Genomic DNA, 25595 nt, shown 5'->3' with positions numbered 1-25595 from the left:
ACCTTCAGTCACATGTCACATCCCAGTTTGCTGAACTGCACCAGATTCTCACTGTGAAAGAGCAACGCTTACTCGGAGATATCCGGGAAGAAGAGGCGAAGACTGTAAAAACAATGGAGACAAATCTTCACGAGATTCAAGAGAATTTAAATTCCATTCAGAAGGAACTCTCAAAGTTACAGGAACAGATAGACCACAAGGACGGCGTCATGTTTCTGAAGGTGAGGGGGTTACACTACACTTTGGTGAAGTGAACGTGCACAGTCACAAAGTGGTGGGTTAAATTTCGGAAATAAATGCATCATTTACCAGTAATTCAGAACGGTGTCAAAGTTCCATCTGTTCCATCTACTCACATATCCAACAACAATTCCCCAAATTCCAGGAATCCTCATGTACTTTTTCCCACTTCAACTTACATTTATCTGCAATATTGTCTACAGGCTGTCCGCTGAGTTCCACATTCTCTTTACTGCAGCACTTGTGGAATTTATTAAAGGCAATCATACATTTCAGCTTTGATTTTTGGTCTCCCCACAGTTAGTGATAACATTTCCAACCCCCACCCATTTAAATCCGCCGCTGATCCTATAATATTCCATCCTATTATCTCTGACATCTTCGCCAGATAACACCCCACGACCTGCCCGGTCTTACTCGTAAGTGCGTTCAATGTCTCTACGACAATATCCACTTCCTGTCTGTGTGACAGCGGCAAAGAGTTGGGAAATGGGAATTATCAGAGGGGTTTTCTGTAGCAATTTGGTGAAATACCCGCCATCGGGATCATGATGATCCATCTCAGTCTATTGAGATTTGTGTTTTATTTATTTCAGGAGGAAGCTGGTCGCAAGATCAGGTAGGACATGCTTTTGACTGAAACGATGTATGTTTTTATAGTACAACTCAAAAACAGCTCATGCTCAGTTTCTAACCAGCTGTTAAATATTTGCAGGGTTAGTGATGAAACCAAAACAATGTTGGTGGTAGGTGGCGCGTTGCCCATTGAAAAGTTTGATCCCACCTTTTTCTACAACATGGCATTGAGAGAAACATCTGATATCATCAACCGAGGTAAAACTAATCCCTTTTCCATTGTTCTTTTTAAGACATCTTTATGCAATATTATATGTGAAGATTAATGGTATTAATGGCTCTGGGTGAAGCATCACAGAGACAGAGAGCGAAGTTTGTTTGCACTTGAAGAAAATCCTTATTCCTGGGTGGGAGACTAAAATGCTGGAGAAACTCAGCGGGTGAGGCAGCATCGATGGAGCGAAGGAAATAGGCGACGTTTCGGGTCGAGAGACTTCTTCAGACTCAAGAAGGGTCTCGACCTGAAACGTCACCTATTTCTTCGCTCCATAGATGCTACCTCACCCGCTGAGTTTTTCCAACATTTTTGTCTACCTTTGATTTTCAGCATCTGCAGTTCCTTCTTAAACACTTGTTCCTGGGTGAATGAGTTTGCTGTGCTGGGTGAATGAGTTTGCTGTGCTGGGTGAAATTGCGTAGACTAGGCCTGTGTACTCGAAAGTTCAGATGTATTAGTGGAGATCTCAGTGAAACACAAAGTCCTTACAGGACTCAGTGGGCTGGATGCAGGGAGGTTGTTTCCACTGTCTGAGGGGTGTGGAGTCAACAGAAACCCTCTCAGGGTTTGGACCATTTAGGACAGAGACAAGGAAACATCATTGCACGCAGAGACTGGGCAACATTTGGAATTCCCTGCACCAGTGGCTGTGGATAATCAGTCATTCAGTGCTCGTGGAGCCAGAGAGCCATGGTTGTACATTACAGAGTCAGGCCCTTCGGCCCATCAGATGCTTGTCCACCTTTTTCCCCCAGACACATTAATTCCATTTGCCCACATTAGAACCATATTATTAATAATTATAAAAAACTTTATTTCAGACTCAAGTTCCAGACAACGGACAACATTACATAAAAATACATTACATATAAAACGCCATAAAATACATATAACATCTTAGTAGATCACTTATAAAAGCATTAGATATTATATATTAAATACAACACAATAGGCGATTTAATATCCAGAATTAAAAGAATGATCAATGTCCTACAATGAGACAATGATACCATTGTCTCCACAGCTGGGATTGGTAGCGTGTACTAGTGCTGAACCTTATGTTTGACAAGGCCACAATTATTACATTTTTAGAATATTTTATCCTGCAAATGAATTTATACATATGAATTCTTAGGATAGCTTCTAAAGTACTGACCTCTGCAGACACAAACATGTTGCTAGCACTTCACCATCTAGGTTTCCTTAGCAGTGTTCTCATGGCATCATTATAGGCCATCTTTAGTCTCTGAAAACTTGTCTTTCCATAGTTTGAGCACAGGTGTGCAGTATAGAGTGGTGTGCAATATGCTCTAAACTGGGACATCTTCACTAAATCTGTACACGCACCAAATTAGACTAGAGAATATTTGCCTGTACGTGCAGCATGCGTCGTTGCCTATAAATATTCTCATCATCTGTCATCTGTTCTGTAATAAAATGCCCAAGATATTTTACCGAATTACAGACAGTGAGATTATTGTCAGACAATTTAAAATCAGGAAATTTTAGACATTTATCCTCTTGGGTTCTACAGATCATAACCACACTCTTACAAGCATTATATTTAATATCATTAAATAACATTATATTGAGATTTGAGAATTATGGAACAGAAGTTTAGGGGTAACATGAGGGGGAACTTCTGTACTCAGAGAGTGGTAGCTGTGTGGAATGAGGTTCTAGTGGAAGTGGTGGAGGCAGTTTCGATTTTATCATTTAAAAATAAATTGGATATGTATATGGACGGGAAAGGAATGGAGGGTTATGGTCTGAGTGCAGATAGATGGGACTAGGTGAGAGTAAGTGTTTCGGCACGGTCTAGAGGGGTCAAGATGGCCTGTTTGCGTGCTGTAATTGTTATATGGTTATATGGTTAATATTCAACACATCGTCTGTTAAATCGCAAAGCCACTTAAATGTAGTAATTACATTTGATTCCACCACCTACTCTGGCAAAATATACCAGATATTAAACTCTTTGTGTGAAAAAAACAGCGTCCTCCAGTATTAATATCCCTGCATGACAAGAAGGTTTCGATGATCTCGCCTATATCCGGCTGCAGACTTTGACAGTCTACCTTGCTATCCACACCATTAGCCGTTCTCTGCAAAATTTGTAGTCACACCTCCTACATTCACATCCAAGCCATGAAAACATAAAATATACAGCAAAGGTTGCAGCATCGATCTCTGCTGCACACCACCAGTCCCAGACCTCCAGGCAGCAAAATCATCCTCTACCACTACCTTCTACCTCCAACCACCAAGCCAATTGTGGGTCCATTTTACCAACTCATCTTGGATCCCACCTGCCTTTGTTTTCTGGACCAGCCTCACATGTAAAACATTGTCAAGTCCCTCAGTGACATTCATATATTGCTTCACCATGAGATCAGAGTGTTCTTGGTTGTACAGACACATCAAATCCACCCTCCACTAAAGAAAGCAAGTAAACAGTAGCAGATTGCCTCGCCCGTCCAGTCCACTCCCGTTCAGTATGATCACGGCAACTCCACCCCACATCTCTACATCCTCTTTAACCACCTCTAATTACCACTCACATCCGACTCCTCATCTACCAATCTGCCTCTCCCTCGCCATCTACTGGCAGGATATTTGAATATCTGCCTGAAGAGTGGTCTTCTGAAGAACTATAAAAGATGAAATAGCGGCACATTTGGATAGCAGTGACAGGATCGGTCCGAGTCAGCATGGATTTACGCGGGGGAAGTCATGCTTGACTGATCTTCTGGAATTTTTTGAGGATGTAACTGGGAAAATGGACAATGGAGACCCAGTGGATGTAGTGTACCTGAACTTCAGAAACAATTTGATGGGGTCCCACACAGGGGATTAGTGGGCAAAATTAGAGTACATGGTATTGGGGGTAGAGTGCTGACATGGATAGAGAAGTGGTTGGCAGACAGAAAACAAAGAGTACGGATTAACCTTCCCTTTCAGAATGGCAGGTAGTGACTAGTGGGGTACCGCAAAGCACGGTGCTGGGACCGTAGATATTTACAATATATATCAATGATTTAGATGAAGGGATTCAAAGTAACATTAGCAAATTTGCAGATGACACAAAGCTGGGTGGCAGTGTGAACTGTGAGGGGATGCTTTGAGGATGCAGGGTGACTTGGACATGTTGGGTGAGTGGGCAGATGCATGGCAGATGCAGTTTAATGTGGATAAATGTGATGTTAACCACTTTGGTGGCACAAACCGGAAGGCAGATTATTATCTGAATGGTGTCAAATTGGGAAAGGGGGGAGTACAACGAGATCTAGAGGTCCTTGTTCATCTGTCACTGAAAGTAAGCAGGTACAGCAGGCAGTGAAGAAAGTGAATGGCATGTTGGCCTTCATAACAAGAGGAGTTGAGTATAGGAGCAAAGAGGACCTTCTGCAGTTGTACAGGGCCCTAGTGAGACCACAACTGGAGTATTGTGTGTAGTTTTGGTCTCCAAATTTGAGAAACGACATTCTTGCTATTGAGGGAGTGCAGCGTACGTTCACCAGGTTAATTCCAGGGATGGCGGGACTGTCATATGCTGAGAGAATGGAGCGGCTGGGGATCTTATTGAAACATATAAGATTATTAAGGGATTGGACACGCTAGAGGCAGGAAACATGTTCCTGATGTTGGAGGAGTCCAGAACCTGGGGCCATAATTTAGAACGGGGATGAGGAAACACTTTTTCACCAAGAGAGTTGTGAATCTGTGGAGTCAGGGAATATGTGGAGAAGGCAGAAACTGGGTACTGATTGGGGATGATCAGCCATGTTCACATTGAATGGCGGTGCTGGTTCGCAGGGCCGAATGGCCTCCTCCTGCACCTATTGTCTATTGTCACTCGTCCTCCCCGTACACCCTCCCCGCCTCACGTAATCCCCCTCTCCATCGCTGGATAAATACTCTGGGAGAGATGTGTGTTGTCCACCCGGCGTTGTTGTGGGTGACACCCCGGCAAGGTTTCAGTTGTCCGCCCGCCTGTGCCCGAGTCTCCCCCCGACCCCCGGGGACTCTCTGATTCTCTGCTTCTCCCCCCAGTCTCCGTCACCCTGGATGTGGAAACAGCGCATGCGCAGCTCGAGGTGTCTGAGGATCGGAAGAGGGTGAGACTGACCTGGACCGTGAGGCGTGTCCCTGACACCGGGAAGAGGTTTACAAAGTATGGGTGTGTGCTGGGATCGGAGGGATTCACATCGGGGAGACATTACTGGGAGGTGGAGGTGGCGGGGAGTCGGTACTGGAGTCTGGGAGTCGCCGCAGAGTCTGTGGAGAGGAAGAGAGGGGTCACACGGACCCCGGAGACTGGAGTCTGGAGCATCGCGCGGTTGGGTGACTGGTTTGTTGCACTCACCTCCCCTCTATCCCCTCTCCCCGCCCGTCCCATCCCCGGAAGGGTGGGAGTTTATCTCAGTTACGAGTCAGGGACAGTTTCATTTTACGACGCGGACACCAAGTCCCATCTCCACACCTTCACTGGGAATAAATTCACGGAGAAACTTTACCCTTTCTTCAGGACTTGTGATGAAAACCAGTGGCTGAGAATCTGCTCCGGTTCCGCTCCGGGTGTGTAAAAAAAATGTAAATGTGGGAAGAGTGAAATAAACAGCAACTGAAATCAGAGCTGTCTGTCTGTCTGTCTGTCGATCCGTTCATTTTAACGCGTTAACCGCGTCCGGCAACGGATCAGAAATTACTTTTGTGAAAATATAAAGATGGAAACAGCTCCCTTCCCGCGGGTTCAGCAGCAGCCGCGGGCGGCGGGTCCTGAGCTCCGGGCTCCCCCGGGTCCTAAAGTCCGCCCACTGTGTGAATTTATAGCGTGTTTGCAGCATTTGTTCTCCACACAACAGATTAGTTTTCTTCGGAACGGATCTTTGGAAGAATGGGGTCAAGCCCAAGGAGGGAGGAAATTGTTGTAAACTTTGCTTTGACAGCCAATGAGTGGGTGCTTCGAGCTGCCCACGACATTAACATCATTTAATGATTTAAAGGGCGGTTGTAACACAACAGTCGGTGCAAGGTGGGACAGCGGTAGTGTTGCTGCCTCACAGCGCCAGTGACCCGGGTTCGATCCCGACTACAGGTGCTATCTGTACGGAGCTTGTACGTTATCCCCGTGACCTGCGTGGGTTTTCTCCGAGATCTTCGGTTTTCCTCCCACTCGCCAAAGACGTACAGGTTTGTAGTTTAAGTGGCCTTGGTGTAAATGTAAATTGTCCCCAGTGTGTGTAGGATAGCGTTAATGTGCTGGGATCGCTGGTCGGCGCGGACTCGGTGGTCCGAAGGGCCTGTTTCTCTAAACTAAATGTTAGAGCCAAGAGTGATTTATTGCCATATGCCCCGAAACAAAACAATGAAATACTTGCTTGCAGCAGCACACTGCTCTGTAAAACCCAGGATACACACAAACAACATCAGTGTATATAAAAACAAACACACATAAATAAATAGAAAATGGTAGTGCAAAGTCAAAAGATAATTCCCCCAAGTTTCAATAGTTTGGAGTGTATTTGGAGGATGGAGTGTTTAATGGATGTATGGCCGTTACAGTTTTCAGGCTTCCTGTACCTTCTTCCCGGTGGTAGCAGCGAGATGAGAGTGTGGCCAGGGTGGTGCTGGCTCGAAGGGCCGAATGGCCTACTCCTGCACCTATTGTCTATTGTCTACAGATGATGCCTCAACCGCTGAGTTTCTCCAACATTTTTTGTCGACCTTCTATTTTACCAGCATCTGCAGTTCTTTCTTAAACGCTACGGAGACCTCCTCTTTGAAAAAGTCCATGGGGTATCACAGAAAAAATATAGAAAAATAGGCGCAGGAGTAGGCCATTCGACCCTTCAATATGATCATGGGTGATCGTCCAAAATTAGTACCCCATTCCTGCTTTTCCCACATATCCCTTGATTCCGTTAACTCTAAAAGCTAAATCTAACTCTCCCTTGAAACCATCCAGTGAATTGGCCTCCACTGCCTTCTGTGGCAGAGAATTCCACAGATTCACAACTAGTTCGGGACTAGTTAGAGAACCTTCTCTAACCAGTCTGAAGATGGGTCGTGAACTGAAACGTCACCCAATTTACAGAAGGCAATTAACCTACAAAACTGAGATAGACACAAGAAGCTGGAGTAACTCAGCGGGACGGGCAGCATCTCTGGAGGGAAGGAATGGGTGACGTTTCGGGTCGAGACCCTTCTTCAGACCCGAAATGTCACCCGGTTGAAACCGTACCAACTCCGTACAGACAGCGCCCGGAGTCTGGAACTAACCCCATGTCCCTGACGCTGTGAGGCAGCAGCAAAGCGCGGGCCGAGTGGCCTCTCTCTCTCTCTCTCTCTCTCTCTCTCTCTGTGTACCTGCCATTAGCCGCAGCAGAACTTTCGCCTTCCAGATAGTACGCCGCATCCCTGGCGGTGACCCGGTCCCGGTCCCTCTGCTCAACGTCGCCGACTCCACGCGGTACCGAATCACCCCCGAGTCAAGCGGCGCGCTGGGCAGGAGGAGAGAGCGTGATGCATTAGTGCGGGGGGTGCTGGCGAGGGAGGGGGGGATTATGGTAAGGGGGCGTAGGGGCGGAGAGATGCAGGGGGGAGGGAGATGCAGTAAGAGGAGAGGAGGGGGAGGGGAGGTGCTGGGAGAGAGGAAGGGGGAAGGGGGGAGAGGGGGGGGAGGGGGATGTGAGGGTATGGGGGGAAGGCGGGGAGGGGGTGTAGGTAGGAGCGGCGGGACAGGAGGATGATGAAGATAGACAGAAAAAGCTGGAGTAACTCAGCAGGTCAGGCAGCATCTCTGGGGAGAAAGAATGGGCGACGTTTCGGGTCGAGACCCTTCTTCACACCGGTTAGGGATAAGGGAAACGAGAGATATAGTCGGTGATGTGGAGAGATAAAGAACAATGAATGAAAGGAATGCAAAAGGTAACGATGATAAAGGAAACAGGCCATTGTTAGCTGTTTGCTGGATGATAACGAGAAGCTGGTGCGACTTGGGTGGGGGGAGGGATAGAGAGAGAGGGAATGCCGGGGCTACCTGAAGTGAGATAAATCAAATATTCATACAACTGGGCTGTGAGCTGCCGGGAGCGGGGACAGAGTCACTCACCAGCAACGGCGGTGAACTGAGATCCAGAAACTATGAAAGTAACCCGTGGGGATGGTACTTCTTCTTCTTCTATGTGGTGTTTTTTGGCGGTTGGCAAACAACTGTTTTGGTGCATTACCGCCACCAACTGGCATGGAGTGTGGATCAAACAACACCATTACATATACTAATAACCTATATCCTTCCGAACAAATTGGTTACCCTAAGAAAATGCAACAGGATTTGATAGCACTTATATGAACTTCCTTGCAAAATATCTACCAAATCAAATTGTATTCTTTCTTTTCTGAACTGCTCACTCATCCGTTCTCTCTCCTCCTCATACCTCTCACAATGTACAATGACATGCTCTATCGTCTCTTCTTGCCCACAGTATTCACATCTACCTGTATTATGCTTGCCTATTATAAAAAGTGTACTGTTCAGACCAGTGTGTCCAAATCTAATTCTTGAGATTACTGTCTCCTCTTTTCTGTTTTTTTCCTGCACATCTCATTTCTCCCACTTTCCTCTGGACTCTGTAGAACCACCGTCCTTTCCGCTCTTCATCTCATTGCTTTTGCCATCTTTCCTTCAGTCTTTGCTTAATAATGTCTTTGATTTCAGTTTTACCTATGTTAATACTTAAATCAATTTTACTTCTTTTTGCTACCTCTCTTGCTACCTTATCTGCCATTTCGTTTCCTCTAATGCCAATGTGTGCTGGTACCCATAAAAATATGACTGTAAGCCCCATCATTTGAATTCTGAATAGTGTTTGTTGTATTTCAATCAAAATGTCTGGTCTACTGTCTGAATGGCTGTGCTGTAAACTCTTTATTGCTAAACCTGAATCTGAGCAAATAACTGTCCTTAAAGGCCTAGTATCCTCGACCCACTGTACCGCTAACAATATTGCAATCATTTCACCTGTGTATACTGAGACCTCATTATTGATCCTCTTCCCTACTTTGATGTGAAATTCTGGTACAATAAATGCTACTCCTACTTTATCTACTGAATCTTTTGATGCATCTGTATAAATTTGGACAAAACTGTGGTATCTGTCAATGTATTCCTGTATGATGACTGAATTATACCTATGTTGTTTATCCTTGTTTTCCTGTTCTAATGTTGTAAAGTCTACTGTTGCATCTGGAAGTATCCAAGGTGGAATTGAAGGTAATGGAACTGTTGGAACCACATTTAATTGTGCTATGCCGATTTGTACTGCTCTCTGGGTCACTGTCCATCCAAAACTTTTTGTTTCCCTTCTCTCCTTTTCCCAGCATGGTTTGACAGTAACTTGTGCTGGGTGTTCTTGACTCTGGCCCTGTAGGTTAATCCAGTAATTTAATGAAAGCTGTATCCTTCTCATCTCTAGAGGCATCTCCCCCATTTCAACCTGTAATGCTGCTGTTGGAGTTGTTTTTATTGCACCTGTACATATTCTCAATGCCTGATATTGAATGTTGTCTATTTTCTTAAGAGAAGTACTTGATGCGGACCCATACACCACACAACCATAATCTAACACAGATCTAATTAACCCATTGTATATAGCCTTCAAAGCTTTTCTATCTGCCCCCCAATCACATCCAACTAAACATCTCATTACATTAAGTATCTTCTTACATTTGTCCACTACTTTCTGAATATGAACCATCCATGTAATCCTCTCATCAAACCATAAACCTAAAAATTTATAGTATTTTACTCTCTCCAATTCCTGGTTATATAATTTTAGTTTAACCTCACTACCAATTTCCTTCCTAGTAAAAAAACATTATCTTTGTCTTTTCCACAGAAAATTTGAATCCCCATTTATAAGACCAGTCTTGTACCTTTATTATAGCCCTCTGTAGTTTCTGCACAATAAACTTCACATTTCTCCCCCTTTTCCAGATTGCCCCATCATCCGCAAACAGTGAAACTCCCATTTCATTTACAATTTCATCATACACATCATTTATCATTACTAAAAATAGTAAAGGACTTATTATGCTCCCTTGAGGTGTTCCATTTACAATATCTAATGTTCCTGAGTATTGATTTCCAACTCGTACTTGTATTGACCTCCCAAATAAAAAATCCTTAATCCATTTAAATATACGACCTTTAATCCCCAATTTACCTAGTTTCACTAATAACCCTTCTCCCCACATCATATCATATGCTTTCTCAATATCAAAAAATACAGCTACTACACTTTCTCTATTAATTTGTGCTCTCCTAATTTCATGTTCTAAACATATAGCTGGATCCATGGTGTTTCTCCCCTTCCTAAAACCACTCTGGTAATTGGATAAATATCCTTTATTTTCTACATAATATGTTAACCTTTCATTTACCATTTTTTCCATTACTTTACATATGTTGGATGTTAATGCAATAGGCCTATAATTCCCTGGGTTTGTCAGATCTTTACCTGGCTTTCCTATTGGGATTACTACTGCCTCCTTCCACCTTTGCGGTAATTTCCCACCCTCCCACACTTTATTATAAAATTCTAACAAAAAATCCTTGGATGTTTCACTGAGATGGTTTAACATGGTGTAACAATTCTGATCTTTACCTGGTGCTGATATCTTGGTTTTTCTAAGAGCTCGGTTGAATTCTGTCTTTGTGAATGGTTTGTTTAGAACATCGTTCGTGTCTTCCTCATGTCGTATTAACTGTCTATTCTCTGCTATGGTATTTTCTTTTCCTTTTCTTCCTTCTTCACTAACATTGTCTGAACTGTGAATTTTAGCAAAAGATTTTGCCAACATCTCTGCTTTCTCTTCGTCTTTCACTGCTGTAATTTCACCGTCAGTTAGGATTGGATATTTGTATTCTCTTTTAATTCCTTTCATTCTCCTTATCATTCCCCAAACTTGACCTACTTTTGTCTCCCTTCCCACTGAGTTACAAAATGTCCTCCAAAATTCCCTCTTTGCATTTTTATTACTCTTCTTACACTTGCTTGCAACCTTTTGTATTCAATAAGATTCTGAAAATTATGATTTCTTTTCAAAATTTTAAAAGCTTTATTTCGACACTTAATTGCTTTGTCACATTCCTTAGTCCACCATGGTACACTCTTTTTGTTGTGCTTACCTCCTTTCCTCTTAATGGACTTTGTTGCTGCCTCTAAAATGGCTTCGCAAACAGAAATATTTAAATTATCCACATCTTCATAAATATCAATTTTTTTCATTTCTTGATCACTAATAGTCTTAAACTTCTCCCAATCAGCACCACTAAAAGACCACTTTTGTATTCTCTCTGTATTATACTCCTCTAAACTCACTCCTACTACTATTTCTATCGGGTAGTGGTCACTTCCTACCGTTGTTCTTCGAATTACTTCCCATGAACAAACACCCGCCAATGAGTCTGACACTAGTGTGAGGTCTATGGCTGATTCTGACCCTGTTCTGATGTTGATTCGTGTCCGTGGGGATGGTTTAGCGTGATAATTGCTTTAATATTGAAAACCGCATTGTTACTCAGCCAATGAGTCGGGCGCTTGCAGCGTCTGACGTTTAATAATCCAATTTGGCCCTTTTGCTCGCAAACCAGTCACACTCATACAACAGATTACAACACATCCTACTTCACGCTGTTCTCTGGTCTGACTGACTGCCTCTTTCGGGCTTCCAGTGTGGTGACAGTGCAGAGAGCAGACGGAGACCGTGACCACACTCTTTGAATCACTTCCCTCTGGAAGACGACTCCGGACTGTCAAAGCTGCCACAGCCAGACATAAAAACAGCTGTTTTTCCACCAGTAGGCAGCTCTACTCAATAACCAAAAATCTGTAGCCTCCTTTTGCTGTGGTATTTTATTTAATTCACATGTTTAATCAATAATGTTTTATCGTTAATGTTGAATGTTTTATGTGTCATTCCTAACTGTCACTGTATGTCGTTGTCACTTGTGGGCGGAGCATCAAGGCAAATTCCTTGTATGTGAATACTTGGCCGAGAAACTTATTCATTCATTCATTCATTCATTCATTCATTCATTCATTCAAGTTAAATGTGAAGCTGTTGACCCCAGAGAACATTGACCAGCTAAAGAGGGACTATGCATGTTGGAGAACGGTGAAGCCCCGACACCAAGTCCGTCGCCCATTCCTTCTTTCCACAGCCGACTGCCAGTCCCGCTGAGTTACTCCAGCATTTTGTGTCGATCTTGAAGTTAAAAACACAGCTCTGTTAACAAACAGTACAAAGTGCAAGTGCTGTCACCTCACCCTGCAGGTGGGACTGACATACTGTGTGATGAGAGAATGGGTCGGCTGGGCTTGTATTCACTGGAATTTAGAAGGATGAGAGGCAGATCTTATAGAAACATTTTACATTATTAAGGGATTGGACAGGCTAGATGCAGGAAACACGTTCCCGATGTTGCGGGAGTCCAGAACCAGGGGTCACAGTTTAAGAATAAGGGGTAGGCCATTTACAACGGAGATGAGGAAAAACATCTTCATCCAGTGAGTTGTGAATCTGTGGAATTCTCTGCCACAGAGGTCAATGGAGGTCAATTCACTGGATGTTTTCAAGAGAGTTAGATATCGCTCATAGGGCTAACGGAATCAATGGATATGGGAGAAAAAGCAGGAATGGTGTATTGATTTTAGATGATCAGTCATGACCATATTGAATGACGGTGCTGTCTCGAGGGGCCGAATGGCCTACTCCTGCACGTAATTTCTATGTTTCTATGACCCGCTGAGTTACTCCAGCACATTGTGTCAGTCTATAGTCACAGAATGATACAGTGTGGAAACAGGCCCTTCGGCCCACCTCGCCCACACCGGTCAACATGTCCCAGCTGCACCATTCCCACCTGCCTGCGTTTGGTCCATATCCCTCCAAACCTGTCCTATCCATTTAACTGTTTATTTTTTTAAACGATGGGATAGTCCCAGCCTCAACTACCTGCTCTGGCGTCTGTCTGAAGAAGGGTCTCGATCGCAAACACCACCCTTTCCTTCTCTCCAGAGATGCTGCCTGTCCCGCTGAGTTACTCCAGCTTTTTGTACTTATCTTCGGTTCAAACCAGCATCTGCAGTTCCTTCCTACACATACCTCCTCTGGCAGCCTGTTCCATACACCCAAGAACCTATGTGTGGAAAAAGTTACCCCTCTGATTCTTAGCAACCTTTTCCCTTCACTTTGAAACTTTGTCTGGTCAAGAGACTGCATCCACCCAAATTCTGCGTTTTCGTCAATATTCAGGCCGGTTTAATGTCTAACTGACTCCTCCCTCGTGTGATTAGTTGGGAGTGGCCAGGACACTGAACACTCAACACTTGTAGCCCAATAACATTCATTCCCCCGAGACGGCAGCGCGCGCAGTGGAAAACACTTTGAACCAGGAAGTGGAGATAAAATGGTTGCGAAAGACATTTTTGAGTGTTTAACCGAGGAGGCAGTTTGTCCCATCTGCCTGGATTTCTTCACCGATCCGGTGACACTGGAGTGCGGGCACTACTTCTGCCGCCCCTGTATCACACAGAGTTGGGACAGAGAGCAGAGAAACTCCTGCCCGGAATGTAGAGAGGAGTTTGCTGACCGCACCCTCAAAGTAAATCGGGCCTTGGTTAGACTGTCTGAGAAAGCTCGAGCACTGAGCGTGAATCAGACAGAGAAGGAAAGTAAACTTAAGTGCGAGGAACATCAGGAAGAACTGAAGCTGTTTTGTGGAACAGACAAGAAGCTGATCTGTGTGGTTTGTGCAGCTGGGCGGGAACACAAGTCCCACAGCTTCATGCCGGTTAAAGAAGCTGTTGAAACCTACAAGGTAAAAGCAAACCGATTTTGATCGCATCGTTGTTTTATTCCGTCTTTATTGTCTAACCCTTTTATTCTCTGATCCCCAAACATAATCCCAGGATCAAATGAAATCTTCAATCCAGTCTCTCACAAAAAAGGAATCAGCGATCCAACGAATGAAGCAGCAACAGAAACAGAAGATTTCTGGAGTTCTGGTGAGACTTTCCAGTTTTGATTTCCTGATCTTGTGTAGATTTTATCCCTGTGATGCGTGTAATAATAGGGCAGCGCAGTGACACAAGTAGTGCTGCTGTCTCCTAGTTCTGGTGAGCGGGTTCGATCCTGACCTCGGGTGCTGCCCGTGTGGTTCACGCCTTCTCCCTGTGACCGCGCCGGATTCCGTCCACGTCCCCAGCACACGCTGGTTCAATGGTCAATCGGTGACTGTTGTAATCCCTGGGAAAGTGGGTGGTGGGTGGGAAAAATGGGAATTAATGGGCACGTGAAAAAGGATTGGCAGCAGGGAATTATATTGGGGTAGAGGATTGATGGATTCTATGATTACCCTCACGATATTTCAGAAGCATTTAGAGAAGCTATTGATTTGCGAAAGTAAATAAAAAAATGTACCGGGCAAATGTCACAGTCAAAGTCGTGAAGAAACACAATTGGTGACATTATATGTAGACAAAAATGATGGAGAAACTCAGCGGGTTCTGCAGCATCTATGGAGCGAAGGAAATAGGCAACATTTCATGCTGAAACCCTTCTTCAGACTGATGTGGGGTGGGGGTGGGGAGAAGAAAGGAGAAAGGACGAGGAGGAGCCCGAGAGCTGAGAAGGGGAGGAGACAGCAAGGGCTACAGGAAAATGGAGGTCAATGTTTATGCTGCTAGGGTGCAGACTGCCCAAGCGGAATATGAGGTGCTGCTCCTCCAATTTCCGGTGGTGCTCACTCTGGCCATGGAGGAGGCCCAGGACAGAAAGGTCGGATTGAGATTGGGAATGGGAGGGGGAGTTGAAGTGCTGAGCCACCGGGAGATCAGGCTGGTTATTACGGACTGAGCGGAGGTGTTGTGCGAAGCGATCGCCAAGCCTGCGCTTGGTCTCACCGATGTAGATCAGCTGACACCTAGAGCAGCGGATGCAATAGATGAGGTTGGAGGAGATGCAGGTGAACCTCTGTCACACCTGGAACGACTGCTTGGGTCCTTGAATGGAGTCGAGGGGGGAGGTAAAGCGGCAAGTGTAGCGTCTCTTGCGGTTGCAAGGGAAAGTGCCCGGGGAAGGGGTGGTACGGGAGGAATTGACCAGGGAGTTACGGAGGGAGCGGTCTTTGCGGAAAGCAGACGGGGGGAGATGGGAAGATGTGACCAGTGGTGGGGTCACGTTGGAGGCGAAAATGACGGAGGACTATTTGTTGTATGTGACGGCTAGTGGGGTGAAAGGTGAGGACTTGGGGGACTCTGCCCTTGTTACAAATGGGGGGATGGGGAGAGAGAGCAGAGTTACGGGGTATTGAAGAGACCCTGGTGAGAGCCTCATCTATAGTAGGGGAGGGGAACCCCCGTTCCCTGAAGAATGAGGACATTTCCGATGCCCTGGTGTGGAACACCTCATGCTGGGAGCAGATGCGGCGTAGACGGAGGAATTGGGAGTAGGGGATGGAGTGCTGACAGGAAGCAGGGTGGGAAGAAGTGTAGTCTAGATAGCCATGGGAGTCAGTGGGTTTATAGTGGATGTCGGTCAGATGTCCATCACCTGCGATGGAGATAGTGAGGTCAAGAAATGGTAGGGAAGTGTCGGAAATGGTCCAGGTGTATTTAAGTGCTCACTCACCATGGCCAGAGTGAGCACCACCAGAAATTGGAGGAGCAGCACCTCATATTCCGCTTGGGCAGTCTGCACCCTAGCGGCATAAACATTGACTTCTCCAATTTCCGGTACCCTTGCTGTCTCCTCCCCTTCTAGGCTTTCTCTCGGCCCTTTGGCACCTCCTCTTCCTTTCTCCTTTCTACTCTCCCGCCCCCCCCCCCCCCCCCCCTACATCAGTCTGAAGAAGGGTTTCGGCCCGAAAAGTTGCCTATTTCCTTCGCTCCATAGATGCTGCTGCACCCGCTGAGTTTCTCCAGCACTTTTGTATACCTTCGATTTTCCAGCATCTGCAGTTATTTCTTAAACACAGTGACATTATATATTGATTTTCACCTTTCATTTCACAGGAACAGTCACACAACCTTCAGTCCAAGATCACATCCCAGTTTGCTGAACAGCACAAGATTCTCATTGAGAAAGAGCAGCGCGCACTGGCAGATATCCGAGAGGAAGAGAAGAAGATTCTAAATACAATGGAGAAAAATCTTGGAGAGATTCAAGAGAATTTAAATTCCATTCAGGAGGAACTCTTAAAGTTGCAGCAACAGATGGATCAAAAAGATAGTGTGGTGTTTCTGAAGGTGAGGGGTTACACTACAGTTTGGTGAAGTGAAAATATACAGTCACAAAATGGTGGGTGACATTTCAGAAATAAATGCAGCATTTATCAGTAATTCAGAACTAGGTAAATGTTTGATCTGTTTCAGCTGTTGTTGTTCCCAAACTAATTGGCCTCCCGTATAATCTATGGGATCTCAGGACTGCCTGACCGGAATGTAGAGAGGTGTTTGTGTTCTGTAGCGTTTAGTACAACGACAGGTGATCCTATATCTGATCCCAAGGACCACGAATGGACAGAGGGCAGTGAATATCTGGGGTCTCCAACCTAGAGACTCTGAGAGGTTTAACATGTTAGACGTATTTATACCAGAGGAAGATACATTTTTGAAAATTCGGGGGATTGTAATCGAAGGGAATGGGGCAAAGAGGAGGAGTTCAGTCCTGGGCTAGATCAGCCATGACCACATTGTTTAACATTGAAATCTAGAACATGGCGCACACACATCAGATTGATCATCTATATCCGGTTCCCATCAGCAGTGGGTGGTCACCTTGGGGGAATTTGCTCTGTTTGTTTTGTCCACCTTGTTTCACCATAGAATGAAATCACGTTCTACATCATAGACAGGCCATTCATATAACCATATAACAATTACACCATGGAAACAGGCCATCTCGGCCCTACAAGTCCGTGCCGAACTATTATTTTTCCCCTAGTCCCATTTGCCTGCACTCAGACCATAACCCTCCATTCCTTTCTCATCCATATACCTACCCAATTTATTTTTAAATGATAAAATCGAACCTGCCTCCACCACTTCCACTGGAAGCTCATTCCACACAGCTTCCACTCTCGGAGTAAAGAAGTTCCCCCTCATGCTACCCATAAACTTCTGTCCCTTAATTCTGAAGTCATGTCCTCTTGTTTGAATCTTCCCTACTCTCAATGGGAAAAGTTTGTCTACGTCAACTCTGTCTATCCCTCTCATCATTTTAAAGACCTATATCAAGTCCGCCCTTAACCTTCTGCGCTCCAGAGAATAAAGACCTAACTTATTCAACCTTTCTCTGTAACTTAGTTGCTGAAACCCAGGCAACATTCTAGTAAATCTCCTCTGTATTCTCTCTATTTTGTTGACATCCTTCCTATAACTGGGCAACCAAAATTGTACACCATACTCCAGAATTGGTCTCACCAATGCCTTGTACAAATTTAACATTACATCCCAACGTCTATACTCAATGCTCTGATTTATAAAGGCTAGCATACCAAAAGCTTTCTTTACCACCCTATCTATATGAGATTCCACCTTCAGGGAACTATGCACAGTTATTCCTAGATCCCTCTGTTCAACTGCATTCCACAATTCGCTACCATTTACCATGTACGTCCTATTTTGATTTGTCCTGCCAAGATGTAGCACCTCACACTTATCAGCATTAAACTCCATCTGCCATCTTTCAGCCCATTCTTCCAAAAGGCCTAAATCTCTCTGTAGACTTTGGAAATCTACTTCATTATCCACAACACCACCTATCTTAGTATCATCTGCATACTTACTAATCCAATTTACCACACCTTCATCCAGATCATTGATATACATGACAAACAACAGTGGACCCAACACAGATCCCTGAGGCACGCCACTAGTCACCTGCTTCCAACCTGACAAACAGCCATCCACCATTACTCTCTGGCATCTCCCATTCAGCCACTGTTGAATCCATCTTGCTACTCCTGCATTTATACCCAACAGTTGAACCTTCTTAACCAACCTTCCATGAGGAACCTTGTCAAAGGCCTTACTAAAGTCCATATAGATAACATCCACTGCTTTACCCTCATCAATTTCCATAGTAACCCCTGCAATAAATTCCAGAAGATTAGTCAAACATGACCTTCCAGGCACAAATCCATGTTGACTGTTCCTAATCAGACCCTGTTTATCCAGATGCTTATGTATATTATCTCTATGTATCTTTTCCATTAATTTGCCCACCACTGAAGTCAAACTAACCGGTCTATAATTGCTAGGTTTACTCTTAGAACCCTTTTTAAACAATGGAACAACATGCGCAGTACGCCAATCCTCCGGCACTATTTCCGTTTCTAATGACATTTGAAATATTTCTGTCATAGCCCCTGCTATTTCTACGCTAACTTCCCTCAATGTCCTAGGGAATATCTTGTCAGGACCTGGAGACTTATCCACATTTATATTTTTCAAAAGTGTCAATACTTCTTTTTCTTTGAATCTCATAATATCCATAGCTACTCTACTTGTTTCCCTTACCTCACATAAATCAATATCATTCTCCTTGGTGAATACCGAAGAAAAGAAATTGTTCAATATCTCCCCCATCTCTTTTGGCTCTGCAGATAGCTGTCCACTCTGTCTCTCTAATGGATCAATTTTATCCCTCGTTATCCTTTTGCTATTAATATAGCTGTAGAAACCCTTTGGATTTACTTTCACCTTACTTGCCAAAGCAACTTCATATCTTCTTTTAGCTTTTCTAATTTCTTTCTTAAGATTCTTTTTACATTCTTTATACTCCTCAAGCACCTCATTTACTTCATGCTGCCTGTAATTATTGTAGATCTCTCTCTTTTTCTGAACCAAGTGTCCAGTTTCCCTTGAAAACCAGGGCTCTTTCCAATTTTTACTATTTCCTTTCAACCGAACAGGGACATAAAGATTCTGTACTCTTAAAATTTCCCCTTTAAATGTCCTCCATTTCTCTTCTACATCCTTCCTATAAAACAAAATGTCCCTATTCACTCCTTTTAAATCATTTCGCATCTCATCAAAGTTAGCCTTTCTCCAATCAAAAATCTCAACCCTAGGTCCAGTTATGACCCTCTCCATAATTATATTGAAACTCATGGTATTGTGATCACTGGACCCGACGTTCTCCCCAATTTCTCTCCTTCTCTCATTCAGCCCATCCTACCTAGTCATGTTTTCTGCTCCACTCATCATCCCTCCCATCTACTCTCCACACCCGGTAACAATACCCCAAATTCCAGGAGCCCTAATGTGTTTATCCCGCCTGCACTTACATTTATCTCTGCTGTTGGCTTCAGTCCCTCCAATGCAAGTGAGGTCCATGTTCTCATGACTGCATTCCTTTCAGTATTTGTTGAATAACATGCTATATTTCAGCTTTGATTTTTGGTCTACCCACAAGTAGAGATATTATTTCACCCCCACCCATTTAAATCCACTGATAATCTTAAATCCTATCTCATAATTCCTGACATGTTCTCCAGAAAAAATCCCACGACCTGCCCAGTCTTTGCATGGAGTTCTGTGTAAGAAGGAACTGCAGGTGCTGGTTTAAACCAAAGATAGACACAAAAAGCTGGAGTAACTCAGCGGAACAGGCAGCATCTCTGGAGACAAAGAATGGGTGACATTTCGGGTCGAGATCCGAAGTCTGAAGAAGAGTCTTGACCCAAAACGTCACCCCTTCCTTCTCTCAAGAGATGCTGCCTGTCCCGCTGAGTTACTCCAGCTTTTTGTGTCTATCTTTGCATTGAGTTCCATCCTCTGAGTTATGGCGTCATTCTCATGAACATTCCATGTGCTTTCCCCCATCGTTCTACATCTCTGCGGCAATATCCGCTTTCTGGCTGCATGACAGTGGTGATAAGAGTTGGGAAATGGGAATTATCAGAATGTTGTAGGAATTTGGTGAAATTCCCGCTGTCGGGATGAGGACGGTCCATTTCAGTCAATTGAGATTTGTGTTTTATTTCTTTCAGGAGGAAGCTGGTCGCAAGCAAAGGTAGGACATGCTCTTGATGGAAACATTGTAAGTTTTTGTTGAATAGCCCAATATATTTATACTGTTCAGTTTATAACCAGCTGTTAAATATTTGCAGGGTTCGTGATGAAGATAAACCAGTGTCGGTGGTAGATGATAACTTGCTGATTGAAAAATTTGATCATCCTTTTTTGTACAACACGGTATTGGCAGAAACACCTGATGCCATCAAGCAAGGTAAAGCTTATACCTTTTCCATTGTTCTTGTTTCTGACATCTTTAAGTTATGCGTAGATGCAAACATTAATGATATTTTGGACTGAAGGGAAATTGAAGATTTGATCTTCCACCAAACACAGCTGCAGAAAAGCATCACAGACAGAGTGTGATGTTGCACAGAAACAGGCTCTTTGACTCAACATGACCCTGCCAACCAAGTTGCCCAACCAAGCTAGTCCCACTTGCCTGAGTCTGACTCATATTCTTCCAAGTCTTTCTTATTCACGTCTCTACCCAACTGTCTGTAAAATGTCGTCATTGTAGCTGCCTTGTCCACTTCCTCTGTCAGTTCGTTCCATACATACACTACACATTGACTGAAAAAACTGAACCATTTTACTGTTTCCACTCTCACCTTACACTGATGTACTCTGAGTTTAGACTCTCCTACCTTGTGTAAAATACTGTGGCTATTCACCTTATCTGTGCACCTTATATAGATCTCATACAAGGCCTATACAAGCATTCTGATGGGCTCCAAAGACAAATGTCCCTGCCTGCCCAAGTCTCCTTATAACCCAGCCCTACAGACCTGATGAAATTATTTTAAATCTTTTACCACCCTCTCCAATATACAATCAACCTCATTGTGTCAAATGCTGTAATTAATATCCTGACCTATAAAGCATGAGTGACAAACACATTCTTCACCACCCTGCCTGTCACTGTTGCATCTTCCATGGCACTGTGTACCTGCAGCCCGAGATCTCTCAGTTCTATAAAGTTCCCCTTTTACTGTGTATGTCCTGCCCTGGTTTGTCTCAGCAAAGTGCATCACCTCACCTTCACATGAATAAATCCCACCTGCCTTTCCTGAGCCCATTGGCCCAGTTCACAGGGATCACATTTACTCTCAGATAACTTTCTTCACTCTCCACAATGTCACCAATTTTAGTTCCATCTGCAAACTGACTAACCGTGCAACCTACATACACACCCAATCGTGTATATAAATAAGAAACAACAGTGGTCTCTGTCTCCACTCTGAAAAACAACCCTCTACCAACATCCTCTGTCTGCGACCTTCAGGTAAATGTTGTATTCCATCGGCTAGTTCACCCCGGATTCCATGAGATCCAACCTTCCAGAGTGGCCTCTCATGCGGTGTGTAGAAGTTGCATCTCTCAGAGGGCAGTGAATATCTGGGATGTTGTGCCCAAGATGGTGGTGAAACGCTGAGTTATTGGATATGTGCAACTTGGCTACAAATACATATTTGATAGATGGAAAAATTAAGATTATGGGAAACTCACACAGAAGAGGAATTGGTGCCAGCTTAGATCAGCCATGATCACATTGAATGGAGGGGCAAGCCTGAGGAGCGGATCCTAATCCTGCTCCTGTTTTCTTGTGTTCCTATGCTCCTGTGTACCGATAAATTGACAGACTTGACACTGAGGAAATGCAGCAAAGATTAACAATACTTGTTCCTGGGACAATGAGTTTGCTGTGTGGGGTGAGAGTGAGTAGACTAGGCCTGTGTACTCGAGAGTTCAGGTGTATTTGAGGAGATCTCTGGGAAACACAAAGTTCCTACAGGGCTCAGTGGGCTGGATGCAGGGAGGATGTTTCCCCTGTCTGAAGGGTCTGGAACCAGCGGACATCCTCTCAGAATGTGGGCTGGACCATTTAGGACAGAGACAAGGAGACATTACTGCACGCAGAGACTGGGCAACCTTTGGAATTCCCAGCACCGATGGCTGTGGATAATCAGTCATTCAGTGCTCTTGGAGCCAGAGAACCATGGTTGTACATTGCAGAGTCAGGCCCTTCGGCCCATCACATGCTTGTCCACCTTTTTCCACAGCCACACAAATCCCATTTAACAACATTAGAACCGTATTATTCTACACCTCGTTTGCTAAATCGCAATGCCTCTTAGATGTAGTGATTACATCTAATTCCATCACCTCCTCTGGCAAAATATTCCTGGTATTAACAACTCTTTGTGTGAAGAAAATTGCATCCTTCAGTATTGATATACCTGCATGACAATAAGGTTTCAATGATCCAGAACAAGGGGTCACAGTTTAAGGATAAAGGGGAAATCTTTTAGGACCGAGATGAGGAAAACGTTTTTCACACAGAGAGTGGTGAATCTGTGGAATTCTCTCCCGCAGAAGGTAGTTGAGGCCAGTTCATTGGCTATATTTAAGAGGGAGTTAGATGTGGCCCTTGTGGCTAAAGGGATCAGGGGGTATGGAGAGAAGGCAGGTACAGGATACTGAGTTGGATGATCAGCCATGATCATATTGAATGGCGGTGCAGGCTGGAAGGGCCGAATGGCCTACTCCTGCACCTATTTTCTATGTTTCTATGTTTCTATCCTGCTGCAGACTTTGACAGATTTACTTGTTATCCACAACATTACCCGTTTTCCACAAACTTTGTAGTGACACCTCATACATTCACATCCAAGCCATGAAAACATAAAATAAACAGCAAAGGTTGCAGCACCGATCTCTGCTGCACACCACCAGTCGCAGACCTCCAGGCAGCAAAATCATCCTTCTACCGCTACCTTCTACCTCCAACCACCAAGTCAATTGTGGGTCCATTTTACCAACTCATCTTGGATCCCACCTGCCTTAGTTTTATGGACCAGCCTCACATGTAAAACATTGTCAAGTCCCTCAGTGAAGTTCATATATTGCTTCACCATGAGATCAGAGTGTTCTTGGTTGTACAGACACATCAAATCCACCCTCCACTAAAGAAAGCAAGTAAACAGTAGCAGATTGCCTCGCCCGTCCAGTCCACTCCCGTTCAGTATGATCACGGCAACTCCACCCCACATCTCTACATCCTCTTTAACCACCTCTAATTACCACTCACATCCGACTCCTCATCTTCCAATCTGCCTCTTCCTCGCCATCTACTGGCAAGATATTTGAATATCTGCCTGAAGAATGGTTTTCTGAAGAACTATAAAAGATGAAATAGCCGCACATCTGGATAGTAGTGACAGGATCGGTCCGAGTCAGCATGGATTTACGAGGGGGAAGTCATGCTTGACTAATCTTCTGGAATTTTTTGAGGATGTAACTGGGAAAATGGACAAGGGAGACACAGTGGATGTAGTGTACCTGGACTTCAGAAACTATTTGATGAGGTCCCACACAGGGGATTAGTGGGCAAAATTAGAGCACATGGTATTGGGTGTAGAGTGCTAACATGGATAGAGAAGTGGTTGGCAGACAGGAAACAAAGAGTAGGGATTAACCTTCCCTTTCAGAATGGCAGGTAGTGACTAGTGGGGTACTGCAATGCTCGGTGCTGGGACCGCAGATATTTACAATATACGTCAATGATTTAGATGAAGGGATTCAAAGTAACATTAGCAAATTTGCAGATGACACAAAGCTGGGTGGCAGTGTGAACTGTGAGGGGATGCTTTGTGGATGCAGGGTGACTTGGACAGGTTGGGTGAGTGGGCAGATGCATGGCAGATGCAGTTTAATGTGGATAAATGTGATGTTAACCCCTTTGGTGGCACAAACCGGAAGGCAGATTATTATCTGAATGGTGTCAAGTTGGGAAAGGGGGGAGTACAAAGAGATCTAGAGGTCCTTGTTCATCTGTCACTGAAAGTAAGCAGGTACAGCAGGCAGTGAAGAAAGTGAATGGCATGTTGGCCTTCATAACAAGAGGAGTTGAGTATAGGAGCAAAGAGGACCTTCTGCAGTTGTACAGGGCCCTAGTGAGACCACAACTGGAGTATTGTGCGCAGTTTTGGTCTCCAAATTGGAGAAACGACATTCTTGCTATTGAGGGAGTGCAGCGTAGGTTCACCTGGTTAATTCCCGGGATGGCAGGACTGTCATATGCTGAGAGAATGGAGCAGCTGGGGATCTTATTGAAACATATAAGATTATTAAGGGATTGGACACGCTAGAGGCAGGAAACATGTTCATGATGTTGGAGGAGTCCAGAACCTGGGGCCATAATTTAGAACGGGGTTGAGGAAACACTTTTTCACCAAGAGAGTTGTGAATCTGTGCTGTCAGGGGATATGTGGAGAAGGCAGGAACGGGGTACTGGTTGGGGATGATCAGCCATGATCACATTGAATGGCGGTGCTGGCTCGAAGGGCCCAATGACCTACTCCTGCACCTATTGTCTATTGCCTATTGTCACTCGTCCTCCCCGTCCACCTTCCCCGCCTCACGAAATCCCCCTCTCCATCCCTGGCTAAAAACACTGTGACAGATGTCCGCCCGCCTGTGCTCGAGTCTCCCCCCGACCCCCGGGGACTCTCTGATTCTCTGCTTCTCCCCCCAGTCTCCGTCACCCTGGATGTGGAAACAGCGCATGCGCTACTCGAGGTGTCTGAGGATCGGAAGAGGGTGAGATGGACCGAGACCGGGAGGAGTCTCCCTGACACCGGGAAGAGGTTTACAGGCTGGCCGTGTGTGCTGGGATTGGAGGGATTCACATCGGGGAGACATTACTGGGAGGTGGAGGTGGCGGGGAATCGGCACTGGTGTCTGGGAGTCGACACAGAGTCTGTGGAGAGGAAGAGACCGATCACACTGTACCGAAGACTGGAGTCTGGAGCATCGGGCGGCAGGGTGACGGGTTTGATGCATTCACCTCCCCTCCATCCCCTCTCCCCGCCCGTACCATCCCCGGGAGGGTGGGAGTTTACCTCAGTTACGAGTCCGGGACAGTTTCATTTTACGACGCGGACACCAAGTCCCATCTCCACACCTTCACTGGGAATAAATTCACGGAGAAACTTTATCCTCTCTTCAGGACTTGTGGTGTAAACGAGTGGCTGAGAATCTGCTCCGGTTCCGCTCCGGGTGTGTAAAAAAAAATGTAAATGTGGGAAGAGTGAAATAAACAGCAACTGAAATCAGAGCTGTCTGTCTGTCTGTCGATCCGTTCATTTTAACGCGTTAACCGCGTCCGGCAACGGATCAGAAATTACTTTTGTGAAAATATAAAGTTGAAACAATCTCCCTTCCCGCGGGTTCAGCAGCAGCCGCGGGCGGCGGGTCCTGAGCTCCGGGCTCCCCCGGGTCCTAAAGTCCGCCGACTCTGTGAATTTATAGCCTGTTTGCAGCATTTGCTCTCCACACAACAGATCCATTTTATTCGGAACGGATGTTTGGAAGAATGGGGTCAAGCCCAAGGGGGGAGGAAATTGTTGTAA

General features: G+C 44.9%; 1 protein-coding gene and 2 long non-coding RNA genes across 3 annotated transcripts; all 3 read left to right on the top strand.

Annotated features, from left to right (window-relative positions):
* Nucleotides 1-206: 206 nt before the first annotated feature.
* On the top strand, nucleotides 207-5724 carry LOC116989797 (E3 ubiquitin-protein ligase TRIM39-like). Its single transcript, XM_033047379.1, has 4 exons — nucleotides 207-221; nucleotides 837-859; nucleotides 956-1074; nucleotides 5147-5724. Exons 1-4 carry the CDS (start codon nucleotides 210-212, stop codon nucleotides 5677-5679), a joined length of 687 nt encoding a protein of 228 aa, XP_032903270.1. The 5' UTR covers nucleotides 207-209; the 3' UTR covers nucleotides 5680-5724.
* Nucleotides 5725-13941: 8217 nt separating this feature from the next.
* LOC116989832 lies at nucleotides 13942-16210 on the top strand. The gene is made up of 3 exons (XR_004416336.1): nucleotides 13942-13979; nucleotides 14071-14166; nucleotides 16174-16210. It is a non-coding gene; the product is annotated as an uncharacterized LOC116989832 (long non-coding RNA).
* Nucleotides 16211-16373: 163 nt separating this feature from the next.
* LOC116989829 lies at nucleotides 16374-24751 on the top strand. Its single transcript, XR_004416333.1, has 4 exons — nucleotides 16374-16407; nucleotides 20157-20179; nucleotides 20277-20395; nucleotides 24719-24751. It is a non-coding gene; the product is annotated as an uncharacterized LOC116989829 (long non-coding RNA).
* Nucleotides 24752-25595: the final 844 nt, after the last annotated feature.

This window comes from Amblyraja radiata, chromosome 30, assembly GCF_010909765.2.
Source record: "Amblyraja radiata isolate CabotCenter1 chromosome 30, sAmbRad1.1.pri, whole genome shotgun sequence".
NCBI lineage: Eukaryota > Metazoa > Chordata > Chondrichthyes > Rajiformes > Rajidae > Amblyraja > Amblyraja radiata.
Note: the sequence above shows the minus strand (reverse complement) of the source record. Positions and strands in the feature narration are given on the sequence as shown.

Bases quoted from the DNA above. Each gene is read 5' to 3' on its own strand.
- LOC116989797 (XM_033047379.1), top strand. The intron at 860-955 runs GTAGGACATGCT...AAATATTTGCAG, and splicing joins GAAGCTGGTCGCAAGATCAG to GGTTAGTGATGAAACCAAAA. The intron at 1,075-5,146 runs GTAAAACTAATC...TTCTCCCCCCAG, and splicing joins ATCTGATATCATCAACCGAG to TCTCCGTCACCCTGGATGTG.